The following is a 23693-nucleotide window of genomic DNA, read 5'->3' on the forward strand; positions in this document are numbered from 1 at the left end:
TGGTTAGATTAATTTTAAGTAGACCACTGTAGAATTCAGTAGTCTTGAGACTGAGATTAGTCAGATACTAGCTAATTGCTAAAACCAGCACAAACCAAGGTAGCACAGCTCTTCCGTGTTACTATAAACTTCAAGTGATGCAACAGTGTTTTCTCTTTTGCAGGTTGGATCAGATAGTAATTCACGTGGGAGCACTGAGCTTGAAGGAGTCACAAGAACTGGTATGTATGTGGGTCCATCTGGGAGAGACCACTTGAGGGGCCTCCATCTTTATGCTTGAATTAAAATCAATATCATTTTTGCTAAATATTGGATGCTGGAGAGTATAAGGTGTAGGACTGCAGGGAAGCCAACACAGAGCCATAAAGAGAGTAGCCCAAGGTGATAACTGCTGTAGCAGAGCGTTTAATAGGAGACAGAGGCACCTCTTCTTTTGGGCGAAGTAAGGATGGCTATGGAGCTACCTTGTTTGCAGGTAAGGAACAGAACTTGAGCCAACCTAAGTTTTCTCTAGGAAGTAAAAGGCAAGGCCATCTGCTGGGCATAAAGGAGATGGAAATGGGGTTCAGAAATGAGAAGTGGTAAAAACTGAGAATTGCTGCCTGGAGAATGGAAGAGAAAACTTAAACAGAAAAAGATTGTCCCCACCCATGTTTATAGCAGCACTGTTCACGAGGTCGAAGCAACCCAAGTGCCCATGGACAGATGAATGGATAAAGAAAAGGTGGTATATACATACAATGGAATGTTATTCAGCCTTAAAAAGGAAGCAGATCCGTCTTGTCACATGCTACAATAGGGGTGAACCTCCTTGAGAACATTATGTTAAGTGAAGTAAGCCAGCCACTAAAAGACAAATACTATATTCTTCTTCTTATACTATGAGGTATCTAAAGTAGTCAAATTCATAAAAACAGAATTAGAGTTAGTCCCACTAGGGACTAGGGGGCGGGGGAAAGAAGAGTTGTTTAAGGGGTATAGAGTTTGTCGTCTGCGAAAAAGAAGCAGGCTGTAAAACAAAGAAATGCATTTATTAGGGGTCCTTTTTTAAAAGTTGACGTATAGTTGATGTACAGTGTTGTGTTAGTTTCTGGTGTACAGCAGTGATTCAGTTTTATACATATATATATATATATATATATATATACAGATATATAGATTAAGCAGTTATTGCCTTCAAAATTCTGTTGCTTGAAAAAAAAAAAAAAATTCTGTTGCTTGGTTGAACCTTAAATTTTATTCCCTGGACATTTTTTTTTTTTTTTTTTTTGCGGTACGCGGGTCTCTCACTGTTGTGGCCTCACCCGCTGCGGAGCACAGGCTCCGGACGCGCAGGCTCAGCGGCCATGGCTCACGGGCCCAGCCGCTCTGCGGCACGCGGGATCCTCCCGGACTGGGGCACGAACCCACGTTACCTGCATCGGCAGGCGGACTCTCAACCACTGCACCACCAGGGAAGCCCTCTGGACATTTTTTAAAATCCCTGATTAGATTAATTTTTAGTAGACCACTGTAGAATTTAGTAGTCTTGAGATTGAGATTTTTTTTCTTTTTTTGGCTGTGTTGGGACTTCGTTGCTTCGTAGGCTTTTCTCTAGTTGTGGCAAGTGGGGGCTACTCTTCGTTGTGGTGTGCGGGCTTCTTATTGCGGTGGCTTCTCGTTGCGGAGCATGGGCTCTAGGCACGCGGGCTTCAGTAGTTGTACTTGTGGACTCTAGAGCGCAGGCTCAGGGGTTGTGGCGCATGGGCTTAGCTGCTCCACGGCGTGTGGCATCTTCCCAGACAAGGGATCAAACCCGTGTCCCCTGCATTGGCAGGAGGATTCTAAACCACTGCACCTACAGGGAAGTCACCGAGATTGAGATTAGATACTAGCTAACTATTAAAACCAGCATAAACCACAATAGTGCAGCCCTTAGTGTTACTATAAACTTCAAATGATGCAACAGTGTTTTCTGTTTTGCAGGATCAGATATATATATATATGCGTTTTCAGATTCTTTTCCATTATAGGTTATTACAAGACATTGAATATAGTTCTCTGTGCTATATAGTAAGTCTTTGTTGTTTATTTTATATAAAGTAGTGTGTATCTGTTAATTCAGCATGGATGGACCTAGAGAATATCATACTTAGTCAAGTAAGTCAGGCAGAGAAAGACAAATACCATATGATATCACTTATATGTGGAATCTAAAATGTGATACAAATGAACTTATTTACAAAGCAGAAACAGATTCACAGACATAGAAAACAAATTTATGGTTATTTGGAGTCTTAGAATTACAATTCAGGGAGCACAGATTCCAGCAACCACAGAACAGTGTCCCCTCTGGGAAACAAAAGGCAGGAGTTTTTAAAGGAAAACAGAGAAGCACACTTAGTTTCCAAAAGTTTTTTGTGAAGAGTTGTGACTGGAAGGTATGTATTCTTTTTTTTTTTTTCCTGTTACAATTTATTGACTCATCAAGTGTGTTTCACTTGTTATCAGTAAAGGCACACTTCTGCACAGTTCCGCAGGATGCCTTTCTCAACAGAGAGCTGCTGCTTCTTCTTTTTTTTTTTTTTAAAGTCAGCAGGGTCAGCACAGTCACAGTTTAACAGGATGGAGCCCTAAAGTATAAAATGGAGTTCCTGCTGATAGCTCCTTCCAAAACTTTCAGATCTGCAAGATGAAAAAGTTCTAGAGTTCTGTTTCACAACGATGTGAATATACTTAACAGCAGTGAACTGTACACTTAAAAATGGCTAAGATGGTGAATTCTTTTTAATTTTTATTTTTTGGCTGCACCGTGTGGCTTGCGGGATCTCAGTTCCCCGACCAGGGACTGAACCCAGGCCAAGGCAGTGAAAGCCCGGAATCCTAACCAGTAGGCCACCAGGGAACTCCCAGTGTTGTATTTTTCTTGGTCACAGTTTTGAAAAATAAATTTAAAAGTAATTAATTTTTTTAAAAGGATTGCCCCAGTGGTGCTAAAATCCAACCAAAGTTGTAAGTCATAAATTTGTCATACACAGGTGTGGAGATTTTCTTCTAGGTACACTCTTCAACCAGAACATAGGAACAAGAATGCAAAGACTGGATCGCTCTGGGTTTAGAGATGAGCGGGTTAGGTGGAGTAATATTGTGGCGAGGGAGGAAGGAGTTAAAGTTGCCAGCAGAAAAGTAAACCATGTGGTAGTTTTGAGGTCTTTGTGAATCAAGTAAGTAAAGAAAGCACAAAGATGTTGTAGCTTGGACTGTCGACTGAAAAAAAATGTACAGCCTAAAAGTTGAGAATTATGTTTCATTCAGCAGACTTACTGAGGACTTAAGCCTGGGATACAGCCACTCAGCAAGCTCTGAGGGACTGTTCCAAAGAGGTAAGGGAGGAGCCTGGATGTATAGGAGTTTTTGGCTGGAAAAAAAAAATATATATAGTTGAACATCAAAAATTATTGCTAATCATAAAAACACGCATCTCAAGTTAATGATTTTAGTGTTTTCTTGTATGGTAAGTGCAAGAGATTGGGCTTATTGAAACCATTCCTTTGATATGCATGTTTTTCTCCATCCTGAGTTCCCCTTAGCTCGCACCGACCTGGTGCCTGCAGTGGCTGATGGCTGTTTGGCCGAAGCATCCTCTGTTTACTGAAATGGCAGGGACATTCTTTGTCCACATAACCATGTCCTCAGAATTTAGATATTCTGATTCCAAAGAGCGCAATGACTTGATCTAACCCCAACATCTTCTTGTGGGTTTTGTTTGATTCTGTTTCCTATTAATTGAATTTAGAGATGGAATGTATACTGTGTACTTGCAAAACCGCAATTCAACACTCTTAGGCAAGCCACTAGGGAAGACGTTACTAGGTGATTGCTTAGTAGGCCTAGAATCAGAACTTGGAAACTTGATTTATCCTTTTGTTTTGTTTTGTTTTGTTTTGTTTTGCGGTACGCGGGCCTCTCACTGTTGTGGCCTCTCCCATTGCGGAGCACAGGCTCCGGACGCGCAGGCTTAGTGGCCATGGCTCACGGGCCCAGCCGCTCCGCGGCATGTGGGATCTTCCCCGACCGGGGCACGAACCCGTGTCCCCTGCATCGGCAGGCGGACTCCCAACCACTGCGCCACCAGGGAAGCCCGATTTATCCTTTTTACACTTGAGTTGTTCTTCTTAACAGTAGATCTTTCAACTATGGTAGTGTAATGGAGGAAATTTTTTTTTTCCCTTCTCTTTTCAATTGCTTTCTTCTATGTGTCATGTGAGTTTTAAAATATTGTCATGTATGACATGACAGACAGTGTCAACCATGGGGTTCAACACTAGAATAGTATAAAGATAATCTTAGTATAGAGATAATCCCCTGCTATAGGGATAATCCCCTGCTGTGGGATAATCTTGCCAAGGAGACAGTAATATTGGCATCTGCTTAGACGTAACTCTCCATTGGATAATGCTTGAATGGGCACTGCCATCGACTGTCTCTGAAGTGGTTTCTTTTCCTTCCTTTCAGCTAAGGTTACCCTACTGCTCTTGTCCTAAACAAGGTGCTAAATAAATGATTCAAATATATCACTTCCAATCCTGTGTCAATAAAATACTATCCAGTGTCTTGATTGTTCTTTGGACTATATCCCAATCTCTTTTTGACTCTCCTACTTTACTTCTGCAGAAACTTAATCACATCTATTAGATATAGATATCACTAGCTTAAGTCTCAGAGGAAAGCCGTTTTTCCCTTTTAGGTAGTGGGGCATGTTTCAAAGCAATCAACAACATCTACTGAGTCCTGCTATGTGCTCAGCACCATGACTGACCTGAACACAAGAGTCAATAAGATCTGACCTCTGCCCTCAGGGAATTCACTCTAGTTGGAGACCAGTAAGATACACAACTACCTCACAATGTGTTAGGTTTAAGTACTCTGCTTGAAATAGATAAAAAATATTATGAGGGCCCAGTGGGAGGAAATGTTCATTTTTTTCTGAAGGAATGTGAGTAAATATCAGAAGAGTAGTGCAGTGTGTCTTCTGTGATATATACAGTCTTTTTCTTCTCAGCCTTTCTCAACTGCATTTCCAATCTGTAATATAAATTTTAAAATATGACTAATATCTTTGGAGAGGAAAGACAGTATCATCCAGTGGGCTGAACACTAGAAGAGAAATGACATCTGCAAGTTTCTCTATAATTAACAGTTATAGTTTCTCAAAATGAACTGCTCGGGCTTCCCTGGTGGCGCAGTGGTTGAGAGTCCGCCTGCCGATGCAGGGGACGCAGGTTCATGCCCCGGTCCGGGAAGATCTCACATGCCGTGGAGCGGCTGGGCCCGTGAGCCATGGCCACTGAGCCTGCACGTCTGGAGCCTGTGCTCTGCAACGGGAGAGGTCACGGCAGTGAGAGGTCTGCGTACCGCAAAAAAAAAAAAAAAAAAAAAAAGAACTGCTCATGTCTCCTTAGCAAGTTTTTTTGTACTGACAAAGTCTGCAGAAGAATAAGATTAGATACACAGCTCACCTCCACCAGAGGTCTCTACTTTGCAACACCTGGGATTTTCCTGGTAATGACATTTATCATTAAATGTGGTAATTTTCCATTCTCTAGTGGTACATCGGTTGGCAAATTTGAAGAGTTTGTTGTTAACCTCTAGTATCTAAGCTGTAGGTGAATATAACAAATCGTTTACTCCAGGATGGTTGTGAAATTGTGATCTATAACAAGAAATAGATATTTGGTCTTTGTCCCATTTCTGGCACAGAGCTCCAAAACCCTCGAATTCCTGGAGATAAGAACAATAAAGGTCTCTTGTTATGTTAATGAGGTGACTTTTAGAAAGTACCTAAGGTTGGGGCTGGTTGCCAAGAGTACCAGGCATGAAAATTAGGGGTTGGAACTTTCAGTTAGAGTTGATATGATCGACCCTATTTGAACCAATCCCCAATGGCCAATGATATAATCAATCATGCCTATGTAGTAAAGCCTCCATGAAAACACCAAAGGACAGATTTCAAAGAGCTTCCAGCTTTGTGAACTTGTGGAGATTTGGGGAGGGTGGTGCACTCACACTGAGAGAAGACATGGAAGTGTTGTGCCCTTTCCCCATGCCTTGCCCTATGCATCTCTTCTATCTGGCTGTTCCTGAGTCATATCCTTTTATAAAAAGCCAGTGATCTCGTAAGTAAAATGTTTCCCTGAGTTCTGTGAGCCTCCCCAACAAATTAATTGACCGAAGGAGGGGGTTGTTGTAACCTCTAATTTATAGCCCATAGGTCAGGAGCACAGGTGATAACCTGGCATTTGAAATGGGGATAGGGAGCTAGTCTTGCAGGACTGAGCCCTTGACCTGTATCTCCAGATAGATAGTGTCAGAGTTGAGTTGAATTGTAGGAAACCCAGCTGGTGTTTGAGAATTGCCTTTTGAGGTGGAGAAAACCCCACATTCACACACATCAGAATTGTGACCAATGGTCTTCTTTCTTCTTTTAAAGGCCCAACATGCAGCAAAAATAGGAGCCGATGGCATCGCTGTCATTGCACCTTTCTTTCTCAAGCCATGGAACAAAGGTAGGTAGATAGGTCAAAACGCACAGTGCTGTACATGGTCCGCTTCTTTATGCCTTCATTCCAAATGGTTGTATTTAACTCATGAAAGTAAAGTCTTATGGACTGGAGGCATGAAGTTGCAATGGTACAGTAGTTCTCCGGAATATTCAGCCTCCCTGGACCCATAAAAGAGAAGAGAAGACTCCATTAAAGGACTTCAGCTCTTTTGTCAAGTAATCTGAGTAGCTTATCCACCAAGCCCTGGGTCAACCTACAGGTGCCTGTGTTTGGGTCAGGTGTCCACTTTTGGCCAATCAGTTGCATAGAGTGTCAGAGTCACATGGCAAAGCATGAGACCATTTCTCTCAGCAAAAGAGGAATATAAGTAATGGACATTTTGAGACTACATGTACTATTCAAATTTGAGTTAAGTGATGAATTTGAAAAGAGATTTCACAGAAATATCCATTGTCTTCCAAAATATCAAATTATTGTTTTCTCTATGGAAACTATTTGTGGTTTCCAGGTATACTGAGTCTTTTTAATCCTTTTGATTAGCAAAAATGCAGTACAAATTTTAAAAGGATTAAAAACAGACAAAATGTCATTCGCATGCATGATTAAACAAATCCATAGCTAAATGTATAACAGGTCAAAATTGTCATGAAATATTACCTGTTATCAGTATAATAGTCGTTAATATTGGTAAGTAATTTAAATACTGCTATTTGGGAAATTTAGAATGAACATTTTAAAAGTTTTTTTCAGATGGTTTTAAAAAATTTTGCATAAGACAAATGAAAAATAACAATACACAATAATTTTGTCAAAATATTTATTATCACAGTGTTCAAATGTATTCAGTGGCATCCAGATGTAAGCAATTCTGCTGCATTTATTTATCATCTGTAGTAATGGTGCTGCTGAAGCTCAAACTGGATGATGTAGAAAATCCCAATTCCTCAGTAAACCAGAGTGAACTGTCTTCTGATATATCTGAATTTCTCTCCAAAAGGGAAAGGTACCAAACTCTGGTTGAGATGTGCCACTACTTTTATGACTTCCCATTTTGAGCAGATGTTGTTTATCTTTTTGTTGTAGAATTTACTGTTACAACTTTATTCTGATCCTAACGCAAAGTCTTTGCTGTTCACTGACCACACTTACCCTTCTGGGTAAGAGGAAAAGGATCCTGCCTGATGGGCTTCTGATTTTTGTAAGAGTATTTCATGAGCTTCTCTTAACATGTGGGAAGATTTGCACCAGTTTTTTAATAGCTCTTTAGTATGGTAGGAAACTGATCCTCTTATTTTGGCCTTTCTACAGAGAGGAAAATAAAACTTTGAATAAAGTGAATTGCAAAGACATTGCAGTAGCAGTCTCAGAGATGGTAAGAGTGGTCAAGAATTTTTGGCTTCCAAAAAGGATGGTTGCATTTCATTAGACGGTTCTTTTTTTTTTTTTTGGCTGCGCGGCCTGTGGGATCTTAGTTCCCCAACCAGGGATCAAACCCATGCCCCCTACATTGGAAGCGTGGAGTCTTAACCACTGGACTGCCAGGGAAGTCCCAAGGTTCCATTTTTACTGGGGAAAGCCAGTGTTTTACACTTGTTCACACCATGACTTTTCCTGCTGTTTTTTCAGATGTCCTGATTAACTTCCTAAAGGAGGTGGCCGCTGCTGCCCCTGCACTGCCGTTTTACTACTATCACATTCCTGCCTTGACAGGGGTAAAGAGTAAGTACTGCTTCTTTTCATGTTTCTTCACCTTCACCTCTCACATCGTACCCTATTTCACTAAGAAACCCCGACTCCACCCCACCTCACCCTGTATCACGAAAGCATAAGACTGTTGACTAGATGGTTCCAACAGCTCCAACATGTCACTCTTATCAAAAATAAGTCAGCCCTTATCAATCATTGACACCACCTTATAATGGAAGATTTTTAAGTATGAAAGACGAATTGACCCCTATGTACTTGTAGCAGACAACTTGTGTCTGTCACACACACCCCTCCGTCTTATGTGGGAAGACATAGCCTGTAAGCCCCACTAAGACACGGATTGGGTCTACTTTGTACCCTACTGTGTTCTCAGCACCTGGCACACAGGAAGGTACTCCGATCTCTTCTCACTTTTCTTTTAGGTTTTCTTTTATCATTATCATACTTCTCCAGCAAGAAGATTGTTACAGTTAAATGAAATTTATTAGGAGGTTATTTTTAAAATGCCATTCCTTTCTAACTTCCTTAGAAGAAAAAATAGAAGTTGTGCTTTATAAATATCCATCTATTGTCTTCAAGGAACAGAAGATTTAGGGTTACAATTTGATAAGTACAGAGGAACTAGGAGGCAAGGGCAAGTGATCATGTTCAATATGTTCAATCTGCAGCCAGTTGCAGCTGAGAGCAGCCCCTGGCAGCTCCGTGCAGATGTGTGGCGCTAGATGAGATGTTCTGTTATTTTCTGGGGGTGTACCGGTGAATGAGACATTTATTGTTTTGAACAGTTCGTGCTGAGGAGTTGTTGGATGGAATTCAGGATAAGATCCCCACCTTCCAAGGGCTGAAATTCAGTGACACAGATCTCTTAGACTTCGGGCAATGTGTTGATCAGAATCGCCAGCAACAGTTTGCTTTCCTTTTTGGGGTGGATGAGGTAAGTTTCCCCCTGGCATATCCCAGCAGGTTAGTTTCCCTCTGCAACAATTGATGTAGCCGCTTATACAATAGCATCTTTTCTCTTCTCTTTTTCATCAAAGTTAATACTCTCTGTCTGTTTCTGATCAGCAACTGTTGAGTGCTCTGGTGATGGGAGCAACTGGAGCAGTGGGCAGGTAAGCAGGACTCATTTTTCCCAATGCTTATTAGTGTAAAATCCCCCACAGAAGCAGTCATCACCTGCGCGGTTGTATTTCTTGCAAGTACACCTTTTCTAATAGAAATTGCCTTTCTTTGCCACATTCTCTTACTGAAAAGGAATGAACTAGGGCTTAGCACTTTGTTAGCGACTCAGTCACTCTTACAAGAAGCATCTGTTGCAGTTAGGGGTGAGGCACAGAAGCTGAGAGCATGCACAGAACTTCTTTATCAGAAATTATTTGGTTACAAATAACAGAATGCCATTCAAACTAGCTTATGTGAAAGAAGGTAAGTTATTATAAAATTTCGTAAAACTCAAGGGGAGGAAGTGCAGTGAGGTCTCAGAGAAGATGAGAACCTAAAACTGCAAAGCTCTCAACAGCCAAGGCAGACCGTTCTCCACCTGTGGTCCTTTGGACATCCCTTTATTTGCCTTTCTCTCCAGATGGGCTTTCTCTGCTTCAGCATGCATGTGGCCAGTCATGGGGCCCAAATGGAGCATCTCAGGATATCACTGGATAGCACTGCTAAGTCAGGTGTCCATGTAAGGTCCGGTCAGCTGCAGCTAGGAAGGTAGAATCATGTGGCCTGATGTCTACTCAGCAGAAGGCCTAGGGATGTTCAAATTTGGCATGTCCACTGCACATGTTAACCTAGTTCAGTAGCAATGTGCCTGCAAGCAGAATGACTGAACTATTTACATTAACTGAAAGTGTATTTCCTCCCTGTGGGAAAAGTACAGGGGAAGCAAAGTAATACTCATAGCATATCTTGGTGAGCATGGCTTTGATGAAGAGTAGTTGGGTTGGATGTAATGGTAAATAATGGTTCGTTCACTGAGCCAGGATGCCTGCAACATCCATCATCACTACAGGCCATTTCCTCCAAGGAACCCTGAATGCCTGGATCTGCTGACCTTGGAAATTCTTTTTTTTTCTGGCCCCCATACTAGGCATTTTTATTCTGTCAACAGAATCTGAAAGCAAAGTACATTTGATTACACTTAATTTCTCCTTAATTATGATCACATTCCTCTCTAAATGAGGATACATCTGAGACCCCTGGGATTCAAATTAGAGTATTCTGAAACCCCTTAGACATTCATGCACATATTGCGACTTTGGGTGTTTCACATCTGCAGGTAACTTATCTCAATGATTATATTTTATTCTCCCTATTTTTTTACGAGAAGATAATGTGAACTTCACGTTCTCAGAATGCCTTGTATTGACTCCAGGGACTACATTTATGAAGTACCAACAATGTTCTGTTCCTGGTACACCAACATGAAACTCTTTTCTGATCCTGAGTTACTGTAGGAGAAGTCATTAGAAACTGGGGAAACATCTTTGTTCTGAATTTCTAGAACCGTCTGCCTTGCTGGTTTCTCTAAGAACTCAGTGATTAGTCTAAGATATTTGTCTTTATTGGTAGAGTTAGAGATTCTTTTTTAAGTCAGCAAGAACATTTTACGATATCAAATAACATTCTCATCTCCATTTTTTCTGAAATGTAATAGAATAAGCAGTATGAAGGGATGGTAAGCTTCTCGACAACTCTGTTGCCCTTCTTTGAGACATAGTTTCTTCACCGCAAAATGGAAACCACACCTACCTCACAGGGCTCTGAGAGGATTAGACATGGTTTATGTCAGGCACCCGGAATACAATAGTCAATAAATGGTCCTTGTATTATTATTATCCGTATTAATATTATTACTAGAAACTAGTCTCTGGGTAACATATAACTTGGCAAAGAATTTAGGTAATCTGCTAGTATTTGCCCCTTTTACTGTGGTGCTACATTCACCCAGTTCCTCAGCATAGGGTTTTTGGGACCCACCTCAGATACTACTTTTTTTTTTTAATTTTTATTTATTTATTTATTTATGTTTGGCTGTGTTGGGTCTTCGTTGCTGTGCGAGGGCTTTCTCTAGTTGTGGCGAGCGGGAGCCACTCTTCATCGTGGTGCGCGGGCCTCTCACTATCGCGGCCTCTCTTGTTGCGGAGCACAAGCTCCAGACGCGCACGCTCAGCAGTTGTGGCTCACGGGTCTAGCTGCTCCGCGGCATGTGGGATCTTCCCAGACCAGGGCTCGAACCTGTGTCCCCTGCATTGGCAGGCAGACTCTCAACCACTGCGCCACCAGGGAAGCCCTCAGATACTACATTTTATCCACAGTTCTTACCTAGCATTGCACCTCTGTGTGCGCCCTGGGCCAGGTGTTGCCCTCAATCACTCCTTGCCAAATACACCTCTGTCTTTCACTTTTTTTCTTTTTTCTAACTTGACCCTTTTCCTATTTTTCTCCCTTTTCTTTATTCCTTTTGGTGTTCTCTGCGTCCTCTGCACTGCTTAGTGTTGCTGGAAAACTCAGAACTGAAGACACCTGATCCTTTAATAGATTGGGGCTAAAAACAGACTTCTGGAAGGCTTGGTAGATTTTTCCCTTTTGAGCATTAGAGGGGTTTGAGGAGCTGGACCTTCTCTCTAAGTTATTGATCCTGCAGATGTGCTGTTTTCTTTCCAGTACCTATAACTACCTGGGAAAAAAGACAAACCAGATGTTGGAGGCTTTTGAACGGAAGGACTTCTCCTCGGCCCTGAACCATCAGGTAAGCTTTCTTTTCCCTTCATATAAATCATAGCCTTTTTTCTTTCCCACTTGAGAATTCTTATTTTCTCTCATCAGCATTCCTACCACACCTGCCCTCCTTAAGATTGCCTAGCTGCTTCTTTCTGTATTTTCCTTCTTTTTCTTACTTTTTCTTGTTTAAAACCAAACCTGTGCCCATTATCCATGTTTCCTGCATGTCTCATCAGGACAGGCCCCACACAGGAATGACTCCTTTCTGTTCCTCCTAGAAATGATCTTATTTTTAGTCTACATTCAAAGTATTTTTATGACTGTGAAATAATGGTGATAGATTTTTGGGGAAATGACCACATGCCATCCCCTTGAGAATTTCACACCTGAGTCACCAGAGTATATAAGGAAGCTATGAGGCTGGTGATCTACAAAGGGGAGACGTAATCCAAAGTCAGAGCAGGTCAGTCCTCTTTGCCCTGGAAATGTGCTGAGAACTGAAAACATTCACCAGGCAGGAAACAAGAGCTGAATAGGTGATCCAAAAGGAGACACTGGCTTTGAAACAGGAAGAGAAAAGCGGCAGGATCTGAAGTGTTCCAGGGAAGACCCCTGGGGGAAATGGTGGCTGCTGTTAATGTTACAGGGAGGACAGCCTAGCTGTCCAGAGAAGGAAGAGCCTCACCGAAGGGTAGAACCAGCCCCACAGCTGGTAGTGTGTATATGTTAGGTAAACAGAATAAGGTGGAAAGAAATAGGGTAGGCACTACAGAGAAACTTCTGGAGGCCGAGAGGCCCAGGAACTTTCAGGATCATAAAAGTGACTGAGAGGAGTGTCCCAAGAAAATGAGTGAGAATGAAAGGCATAAGCAAGATCAGAGCAGGTGGTCAGTCCCAGTAAGTTTAGATAAGGGATCTTTTGAACAGGACAGGCCACCATCAGGGCAATCAGAAATTACAGAGAAGTTGCAAAGCATCCTGGAGGTTTGAGGGAGTGACCTGAGCTCCAACCAAGAAGAGAACAGGAGGAAGCAGTTGCAAGCAGTGATTAAATACATCCCTACCCTTTAACCCTGAACACTGAGCAAGCCTAAATCTACTTCCTACTTAACTTAAAGTTTAAATAGCTTATTTCATATTCACCTTTATTCAGCCCCAGACCAGGTGAAGCTGAAAGCAGGAACAGCGTAAGGACTTAGGAAGCTATGTCAACTAGATTAAACATTGGCAAGACTTTGGTTTAAATTAAGATATGAAGTCTGAATTGTGTGGACTCTTGCCATCTCTTTTCTTTTTTTTTAATTAATTAATTAATTTATCTTTGGCTGCCTTGGGTTTTCGTTGCTGTGCGTGGGCTTTCTCTAGTTGTGACAAGCGGGGGCTACTCTTTGTTGCGGTGTGCGGGCTTCTCATCGCGGTGGCTTCTCTTGTTGCGGAGCACGGGCTCTAGGCATGCGGGCTTCAGTAGCTGTGCCATACGGGTTCAGTAGTTGTGGCTCGCGGGCTCTAGAGCGCAGGCTCGGTAGTTGTGGTGCACGGACTTCGTTGCTCTGTGGCACGTGGGATCTTCCTGGACCAGGGCTTGAGTCCGTGTCCCCTGCATTGGCAGGTGGATTATTAACCACTGCGCCACCAGGGAAGTCCCTGCCATCTCTTTTCATACACGATTTTCTTTTTCCTAAGTTTCCCAGAAAAAATTATTTCTGAAAATTTCAACCTGTTCTGAGCTGAATGATGTGAAAATCGTAGGATGGAGTAAACTGTGAAACAGCTCTGATACGGAACCTTTCCACTTAGTGGTTTCTTTTATTGGCTGATTCAATTTCCATCTCTTTTTCTTTTTTTTCTTTTAGCCTACTCAAATAAATCATCTCACCCAAAACAGTATTGGTAAGCAGTTTAGTTTACCACATTCTGTTTTTTCTTACAGAAAGCAAGTGTGAGCAGGTCTCATTTACTCACTTATTAATATACCATGGGCTGAACTGAATATATAATTTCAATAAAACTGGTCTCTGCCCTAAAGGAGTTCGCAGTCAAGTGAAGAAACAGATAAATAAAAAGTTAGGGCTAAACTTACTCATTCTCATGGACTTTATTTTTGGCTGTGTTGGTCTTCGTTGTGGCGGCGAGCGGGAGCTACTCTTCATTGCAGTGCGCGGGCTTCTCACTGCAGTGGCTTCTCTTGTTGCAGAGCACGGGCTCTAGGCGCGTGGGCTTCAGTAGTTATGGCGCACGGGCTCAGTAGTTGTGGTGCACGGGCTTAGTTGCTCCACGGCATGTGGGATCTTCCTGGACCAGGGCTTGAACCTGTGTCCCCTTCAGTGACAGGCAGATTCTTAACCACTCTGCCACCAGGGAAGTCCATCATTCTCATGGACTTAAATGCCATGTTATATTTACAAAGTGAAATGATACATGTACAGAGATATTCCTTATAGCATTGTTTATACTAGCAAAAGATAGAAACAGCCCAAATATCCACCCATAAGGAAATGGTTAAATACATTATGTTTGAGTTATTTAATGGAACTACATACAGCCCTTTAGAAGGATGAGATACTTTTATATGCACACATCTGGAGAGATCTCCATGATACATTAAGTGTAAAAAAAGCAACAAAGTAGAGACTTCTGAATGTAATGTGCCATACTTTGTGTGTTAGGGAAAAAAAGAACACGTGCATTTATGTTTGTAAGGCTTGATATCAAAATTTTATTCTGCATTGACTTTTTTATTACTAGTATACCATTGATTAAAACAACATAAAAGTAAAATGTTATTGAAAATGCATCTCTTGATGAGATGAATGGTAATCTTTTTAAGAATTGCTTCATGAATTTGTGGATGAATATCCTTTAATGCTAGGATGAGTTAAAGTTCAGCATCAATACTATTTCTGTTTTTTGCTTTTATAGAAATAAGTGCTGTGATACCCTGTTTATATATATTAGTAGATAAGAATGGAAGAAACTTTGGTATAGCAATGTCACTCAGTTCTTCGAGCAGTTTTTGAGTCATATGCTTGATCATTTAATGATTTTCAACTGACAACCTGAATCACAACATTAAAAGCAAAGTTGAAAGGAAAAAATTGAAAACCCTATGATTCTTTAGAGGACTTCTATCCATTCTTTAATGGATAACATTAATTAAAGGAATCACTCTGTCAGCTCTCTTTGTGGATGCCAATACCAACATTTTGATTTGCTCCTTTATTTGGTTCCCAGAGGTGTCCCAAGGCAGTGATATATGAGGTATGTCTTTATTTTTTCAAAAGTAGGAGAAGGACTGTGAAAAGGGAAATATAAAAGGACAAGCTACACCTCTATTATGTGCAACTTCTTATTCTGATCAATTTTAGAAATAGCACTTATGGAAGTTGAGGGTCTAGAAATTGCCATAAATCTTAGCCTTGACCAAGTGCCCCTGAGGTATCTTGGAAAGTACCCTAGAGGTTAGAGTACCCCAGTTTGGAAACTGCACTAGCTGATAAGTTTACCTCTGTAACCTAGGTGGGTAAAGGTTACCTTCCCCATCCTAACTCTCTGTTGTACAATTCCTTCATTGGAGCTTCTTTTCTTCATGGGCTCATTTCATAAAAGCTTATATACATGAAAAGATCCTACCTTATCCTGGGTAGATCTCAGTCATCCTCACGTGGCTGTTCTCCACTCCAAAAGACCCTCAGAAAACTAAGGTGTGTGGACTTTTTAGTTTGGGGTTTCTGCAATTTGACCTCTAAATTCTTTAAATTATCACAGTTTAGTAATTACTGACTATAGATTTGTTTGTTCCTTTCCAGTTTTGTATTCAGAGATTTATCAACTTTGTGGTCAAACTCGGTAAGTTTCCCGCTTTGTCTCCTACTGGAGAGTGTAAAGGAAATAGACTTTCTCTGAGCATTTCAGAGAAGGTGATGAGGGACTTTCATCACTTTCTCTGAGGGTTCAACAAGAACACCTTTTAATCAGCTACGAGCAAAGTTTTATTCCTAATACTAACTTTCAGGGCCAGTCCTATAAAATGGTAAAGTAAACCTAGTTGGAAGGTCTTGGCAACCTTCTACAAATCTCTCTCCTCCATCTTAGCACTTTGTTCACCTCCCCACTCTGCTTACACACCATTTTTTTAACCCCTTCTCTCCTACACCATCAACACTCCCTCCCTTTACTTGCCTCTGCTCATTAAAATTCTACTACCACACTATAACTGATGTAAGCCTAAGTGTTTAGAGGAAGGCAGTTTGAATACAGATCTTACTAAACTGTGAATGACTGACAGCTCTCCCAAGAGTATCTGCAATTTTAAAAGAGTTTATTAACACAAGTAAGCTTAAATGGATGGAGGTTTGAATAATATGACAATGTAAAGTTTGAGGGAAATACAGTGAATTTGAGTAGAGAAACCTCTCCACAGTCTCCTAAGTCTTATCCCATGACAAATGATAAATGCCACTATTCACTCCACTTCCGCAAGAGATTGGCCCTTCCTGAGGACCTGGGTCAAGCCCAGGAAAAGTTTTAGGTTTATTCTTGGCAGACCTCCTACCTTCCTTTCGGAGCCTTTCTGCCTCTTCCTGGCAACTCCTCTCAAGCCCTAAGCACCTATTATGTACTATGCCCCTCATTCTCACAGGGTTTTCAGCCAACTATTTATCTTTCAAAGACAATGCTTCCCATTTGCTTTTCCACTTTGATGATTTTTGTCATATTTGTGTATCACCAGTACTATTATTACCTAATATCATTCCCTTGTCCTAAGCAATACTTCTCACAAAATCGTGGGTTTAGCATATGTTCCTAAAATGCATTAAAGTAGATTTTGAACTACTACTAGTTCTATAGTTTTTTAAAGAACTAAAAGTTTACCTGTACATGTAAGATCACTTTGCATACCAGCAGTGATTCTGCAGTAGTTTTGTAAAGTATAGCTGTAAGGTGTTAGCTGAAAGGATTTACTCTTTTGCCAGATTTTTGGCATTTTAAAAGAGGCCTCTTGAAGACAGTTTTTATGATCTAAAAGAACATATCTTTAAAGAGCTCGTTTCAGACTTCCTTGGGGGTTGGAGTTTTCATGGTTTAGTCAAAGAAAGACTTTTTTTTTCTTTCAGTTTTTTTGAGATAAAACTGACATGCAGCACTGTGTAACCCTGTTTCTGTTTTATTATGTTTGTTCATTTTTTCTTTTTTAGATTCCACTTGTAAGTGAAATCATACAGTATTTGTCTTTTTCTGTCTGACTTATTTCACTTAGCATAATACCCTCTAGGTCCATCTGTGTTGTCACAAACAGCAAGATTTCATTTTTTTTATGGCTGAGTAATATTCCATTGTATATAAGAGAGACTTAATCTTAATAAACATGATAAAGCCTTATCATGAAGGTAGCTCTCAGTCTTCCACCATTCATAATAAGCCTAGGAGGGCCATTTTGCATTTAGCAAAGTATATTCTATATATTTAGCCAAGCTAGTATTTTTCTTCCCAATGCTCAATTGTTACTGTAACCAAATTACCTTAGTAAAAGAAAGTTACTTCTCATACCTTTGATCCAAGAGCAATAGCCAGTTAAGAAAACAAATATCTTCCTGTGCTATATTCTGGATTACTTCCTTAGGTCTACCTTCAAAATCACTAATTCTATCTTTAGCTATGTTTTCTACTGTTTAGTTTTACTGATTATATATTTTTAATTTCCAGCATTTCTTTTTGTCTTTTTCTTCCAGATCTTCCTGTTCTTTATTTATATGCCCTTCTCTTAGCCTGTGGCTTCTATTCTTACGTTTATCTCTGTGAAGCCTCTTTCAGAATTTTGTATCATCTTTTCTCAGGATGAAAAATTTGTCAGTTGGGCATTTGCTGTCTCTCATGCAGCTTCTTTTTCCTTGTGTGCTTTGTAATTTTTAACTCTGATTTCATCTTCAGAGACAGCTGTTTTCTGGAGAATCCATTGTACTCTAGGTTGTGAGTTGTCCCATCAAATGATTTTACATTTGCCTCTGCTAGGACACTATAGTTTCATCAGTTCTAACCAGTCTTTAGGTATATTTCTTAGTATGGTTCCTGTACCAAGCACATAATGCAAATACGGATCCAGCATTCATATATGGCACAGGCTTGGGATTTCATTTATATGATTTTTTTCCTTCCACACCCTGGCAGAAGTCATGCTTCCTTGCCTCTTAGACCAGTGGGCCAGTTTTTTTTTTCTATTTCTTTTCATAGAAGGCTGGCTACCAGTTTTATATGGGGAGTTTAATTCCAGCTCTTTGCTGTGTACAGACTCAAGGCTTCATCTTGCATTCCTGCCCTAGTCTAAAACAGCAGCATTGAGTCATAAACTACCTTAAATAGTGCATTTCTCAGGTACTTCTTAGATTTGTTTGAACTAAATTGTGACCTAGTGACCAAGTCCTACATCATTCAATCCACAACAGTGTATCCCTGAATCAGAGTATCCTCATGGACCACTGGCTTCAGCAACTCCTTACTACTCTGACCTCTTTATTCCTGATACTTCTCGTTCCTCCTTCTTGCTTCTGAGGTTGACTTTGAGTCTCACTTTGTTTTGTTTTACAGTTTGTCAATTTGTTAAAAAGTTTCCAGCATTTCTGTATGTTTAAAGCAGGAATAGGGATTTCCTACATCTGCTCAGTCTGCCATATTGACAGGAAATGTTCCCATCTTTTAGTTCCACTTTATCCTGTTATAGTAATCACTGTAAGAATATGATCTCTTCTTTCGAGTGTTTGTGGCAAAGTGGACAGTGCCAGCCATGTTTCCTCATTTATATTTTCCTGTCTAGGTTTTGGAGTGTCGCAGACCAAAGCCATCATGACTCTTGTCTCTGGGATTCCAATGGGCCCACCCCGGCTTCCACTACAGAAGGCCTCTAGGGAGTTTACTGATAATGCAGAAGCTAAACTGAAAAGCCTAGATTTCCTTTCTTTCACTGATTTAAAGGATGGAAACTTGGAAGCTTGTAGCTAGTGCCTCTCTATCAAATCAGGGTGTGTACGTTGAGATATAATCCACTTTGAATACTGCATTCATTTCTCAAAAACTTTTTAGATGAGTTTGAACTAAACTTTCCTAGCAAATGAAATCTTGCATCAATCAACAAGTACTTAAATACCTACTATGATCTTTTAAAAGTTTTAATTTATGAAGGGGCAAAAACTCTAAAAGGAGTTATGAGCCCTAAGTCATTCAATATGTCACAGAATTTTGGTGGAGAAGTTTTTGCATAAATGGATAATATGGAATCAAGAGGAAAATTGTAATTGATTAATTCCATCTGCCTTTGGGAGCTCCCATTGTCTTGATTTCTGGTTGTTAATCCTATTTTAAAGTTTTCTAATTTTAAACCACCATAATGTACTTTCATTTTAATAAATATTCATTTGGAATCTAGGACAACTCTGAGCTATTGCATTTAGGCAGACATGCTAACTTTAATGCCAAATTACAGTGAGACTCAACTATGCACAACTGTTAACAAACCAGTTCACTTGGCTGCTCAGTCTAACTCTAGAATATCTGCTTTCGGATTAATTGCGATGTCGCAGTTTTCCCCAAAAACATTGGGTTAGGTGAAGACTTGCTTCACTTACTATAACTAAAGGGCCATTAGGGTGGTTTTCACATAACAAAGGAAAGGCCTTCCCCAAAGAGTCCCCTTCAAGTCTCTAATTGTTGCTATAGAGAACTTCTCAAAGTTTCCAAGAACCAAAGAGCTCTCTGCTCTGGGCACCACAGACTTCCCCTTTCCTTACTGAGAAGAAAGTGTCCCTCAACAGTGCCCTGAATTATTGGAAATGAAAGCCAGCATCCCTTCTGCCGTGAGCCCAGGGGCTACTTACTGTTATTTCCCAGTCACATTTTCACACAGTCACTTTTCAGTGATAAGAGATTTAGGGAGGACCTAAAGATTTAACTTTAACTTTCTCTACACACCTTCTTTACTTTTTTCTTTTTCTGGACTATATAACTGGCTGCTCAGTCTCCTCTCTAACAAACCCTGGTACATGCCTTCCAGTAACAAAGTGTACTGATGGTCAATCCTTAGTGATTTTAAACTGGACTATATAAACAGTCTAATAACTACCTAAGATTTTATTTTGTTTCTTATCTAATTAGTCTGCTCATTGGCAGAGGAAAAGTATTTGAAATTCATATCAGTTTACTCTATATATTTTTTAATTTTTAAAAATTAAAAAGAAAATGTTTGCAAAATGAGAATTTGAAATGATCAGTGGATTTAATTATCTTTGCTACCCTTCTCTTTATATCTCCTCACTCCTTTTTTGCCCAGGAATAAAACACACTGTTTTCTCATATTTCTCTCACCTTTAGGAGTAAGGTATCTGAATTAGAAATTGAACAACGGTGGCTTATGTGAGCTTATATTCTACCTCACTGAAACTTTTCTCTATAGCCGTTAATTTCCTGAAAGAAGAAAAGTGAGGTTTTTGTTAGTCTTTGGTTCTGAGGATGTCATATCCCTACTTAATGATACTAAAGCCAAATTAATTTTTTAGTGAAGATAAATATTGGATATCCACTAAGCAATGAACTCTGCTTTTCTTTTTTTGCTCTTCTGAAATTAGTGCTTGGAGGGCTTTTAACATGATTAATGAGATCTTGTGAACACAAAGTTAGTTAAACAAAATGACCCAGGGCTGAGTTTAGCTCTATGTATTTTAACATCCAACTCCGTAGAAACAAGGGACTTCTCTGGTGGTTCAGTGTTTGGGACTTCATGCTCCCAGTGCGGGGGCCCTGGGTTCAATCCCTGGTCTGGGAACTGGATCCCACATGCATGCCGCAACTAAGGAGCCTGTGAGCCGCAAATAAGGAGCTGGCCTGCTGCAACTAAGACCCAGTGCAACCAATCAGGGAAGCACAAAAGAGAAAACCATTGTCATTAGTGGTTTTTTACAGTTTGCTTTTGAGGATAATCTACTGAATTTTTCTGCCAATGACATTTCAGAGTGAAGTTGTCATCAGGAGTAGACTTCCACAGAGAATCAAGAGTATAACAGTCCAATATATTTTACAGGTGATACCTGACAGTTTATGAGTAGCTGCAGATCACTTTTTTCTCCATTTTTTCCCCAAAGGCTTGGATGATGAACAGGAATCATGACTTTGACCACCACTATAGTGCTCATATAAAGTTTTAGCAGCTTTCAAAATGGAGTTAGGAGAATTCAGGCCAACAAGTTGGCCCAGAACGTATTTCATTTCTTTAGTGGTTCCCTTAGCCATCTGGTTACCTGGATGAGTTTGAACATATGCATGTGCCAGAAGCTCAGGAGTGGATACCCTCTGTTTAGGGTCCCTTAGTAAACAACACTTTAACACATCTTGAAGAAGGTATAAATGGAAAATAGGGAAAGGTGTTTAGCAACGTCACTGGGAAGCCTGTGCAGAGTGCACCTAAATGCAAGTCACATCACACTAATTTGTTTGTGTTGGCCTTCTAGAGGAAGGAAAACCATTAGAAAACTTTCAGGTTTTTTTTTTTTTTTTTTTAAAAAGAAACGAATGAATGTTATACAGCAGTGGGTTGCTAATAATGCCTTTAAACAAAAGTAAAATTTTGGAATATTATGAATTTATTGTTATCTTTGAATTTAGCGTTTAATGTCAAAACTACAGTAATGATGTGAAATATCTTATTTATCACAGTACTAAAAGCTGATTTTTAACATCTTTTCCAAAGTGGAAATCTGAGATTAGTTCATTGGAGATGGTTGGAAGGTCAAAGTGATTTCAGGGACTGGTTTTGTTACTGAGTCCAACAGCACCTCTTAGCCAGTGTTATCCATAAGATTTCAGTCCAAGGAGTAGTAGAGAGTTGGGTTCAATATAGTATGAAATGGAAAACAGTATAACATGGTTTTGTGGGAGGCAGGGTTGGCCTTATGCTTCTATGTCTGACCTCAGGCTGTGTGGGTTCAAGTCCCAGCTCCACCACTTACTATCTGTGTGACTACAGCGTTATGTTTTTAAATATAAAATTATTAATTTTATTATTTTATTTCATTTACTTTGGGCTGAGTTGGGTCTTTGTTGCTGCTCGGGAGCTTTCTCTAGTTGTGTCGAGCGGGGGCTACTCTTCATTGCGGTGCACGGGCTTCTCATTGCCTTGGCTTCTCTTGTTGTGGAGCACGGGCTCTAGGCACGCAGGCTCAGTAGTTGTGGTACACGGGCTTAGTAGTCGTGGCTCACAGGCTTAGTTGCTCCGCAGCATGTGGGATCTTCCTGGACCAGGGCACGAACCCGTGTTCCCTGCATTGGCAGGTGGATTCTTAACCATTGCACCACCAGGGAAGTCCCTACAACATGTTATTTAACTTCTCAGCCATTCATTTATCTCATTGATAGCATGAGAATTATAATATCTATCTTCTGGGGTTATTATGAGGATTACACATATGAAGAAGGTCTCAGAATAGTGTCTGGCACATCTTAGGCACAGTGAAGTGTTAGTTATTGTTAGTTTTTATAGCTATCCAAGGCATTCGGTGTATGTTCTTTATACAACAGAGAGAAGCATTACATTGCTGCTAAACCTTTTAACTCAATAGGTGCCAAAATAAAGTCGAAAATGATATGAAACCCAAGAATTGAAATTTGCATTTATTATTACTGGAGTCCACATCATAGTGCCACACTCAGATTTTTTCGTAGGTTGGGAATTTCTGACTGTGCTTCTAACAGCAGAGGATGGGGAATGGAAAATATCTGTGGGTTCTTGAATGATCCATGTATCACTATTTGGAACAAACAAAATGAGAGAATGACTTTTGCTAAGTGATTTCAGAGGAACAAGCAGGTCAAAGAGGCATAGATGAAAAAAGTCATCATCATTGAAAGATTTGAAGTATTTACGTGTGTATGGGATAGGAAGGTATGTGACATGACTTTTTGTTTTAAAAATGACACTCTTGAAGCAGTGTGATGAGTAGATTGGAAGACAGACTGGGAACAGGTAAACTGTTAGGTGGCCTATTGTGATAGGTAACCAATGGTGGAGCCACTAAGGAAGTGGCAGCAGGGATGGAGGGGAGGGAATGGAACGAAAAATATTTAGAAAGAATCAACAGAACCTAGATATGGAAGATACAGTTGGCCCTCTGTATGCGCGGGTTCCACATCCAAGGATTCAACCAACTACAGAAGGGAAATATTAAAAAAAAAAAAAAAAAAAATTCCAAAAGGTTCCAAAAAGCAAAACTTGAATATGCCTCATACTGGTAACTATTTACATAACATTTACATTGTAGGTATTATAAGAAATCTAGAGATGATTTAAAGTATACGGGAGGATATCCTATAGGTTATATGCAGACACTATAGGTTATATGCTCAAGGAACTTGAGCATCTGTGTATTTTGGTATCTGCAAGGGTCCTGGGACCAATCCACTGTGGATACTGAGGGACGATTGTACTTGCATTTGTTCTTTATTTCATGTAACAAATCACCCCTAAACTTAGCAGCTTAAACCTGGAAACATTTATGAATTCACACAATTTCTGAGGGTTGGGAACGAGGAGCAGCTTAACTGGGTGGTTGTGGCACAGAGGTTGTCAGAAGGTTGCAGTCAAGCTATCGGCTAGAGCTTTACTCATCTCAAGGTTCAATTGGAGCTGGAGAACCTGCTTCTAGATTCACTTACCTGTAGTTGTGGGCAGGCCTCTGTTCCTTG

The 23693-nt window shown here is 40.3% G+C and overlaps 1 protein-coding gene across 6 annotated transcripts in view; it reads left to right on the plus strand.

Moving 5' to 3' along the window:
- NPL (N-acetylneuraminate pyruvate lyase) overlaps nt 1-21508 on the plus strand; it is a 39971-nt gene extending 18463 nt beyond the window's left edge. For 3 of the 6 annotated variants that reach the window (XM_032637461.1, XM_032637441.1, XM_032637473.1), the window contains exons 5-13: nt 164-221; nt 6470-6545; nt 8169-8261; nt 9035-9183; nt 9315-9361; nt 11916-12000; nt 15204-15230; nt 15779-15818; nt 18781-21508. In XM_032637461.1, the coding sequence (XP_032493352.1) occupies nt 164-221; nt 6470-6545; nt 8169-8261; nt 9035-9183; nt 9315-9361; nt 11916-12000; nt 15204-15230; nt 15779-15818; nt 18781-18965 (760 nt within the window). In that variant the 3' untranslated portion in view covers nt 18966-21508. The remainder of the gene's footprint in view (nt 1-163; nt 222-6469; nt 6546-8168; nt 8262-9034; nt 9184-9314; nt 9362-11915; nt 12001-15203; nt 15231-15778; nt 15819-18780) is intronic. The other 3 variants (XR_004350727.1, XM_032637480.1, XM_032637451.1) reach the window with 1 other exon arrangement.
- The last annotated feature ends 2185 nt before the right edge of the window (nt 21509-23693 follow it).

The sequence above is a fragment of the Phocoena sinus genome, chromosome 1 (assembly GCF_008692025.1).
Source record: "Phocoena sinus isolate mPhoSin1 chromosome 1, mPhoSin1.pri, whole genome shotgun sequence".
In the NCBI taxonomy this organism is placed as follows: Eukaryota; Metazoa; Chordata; class Mammalia; order Artiodactyla; family Phocoenidae; genus Phocoena; species Phocoena sinus.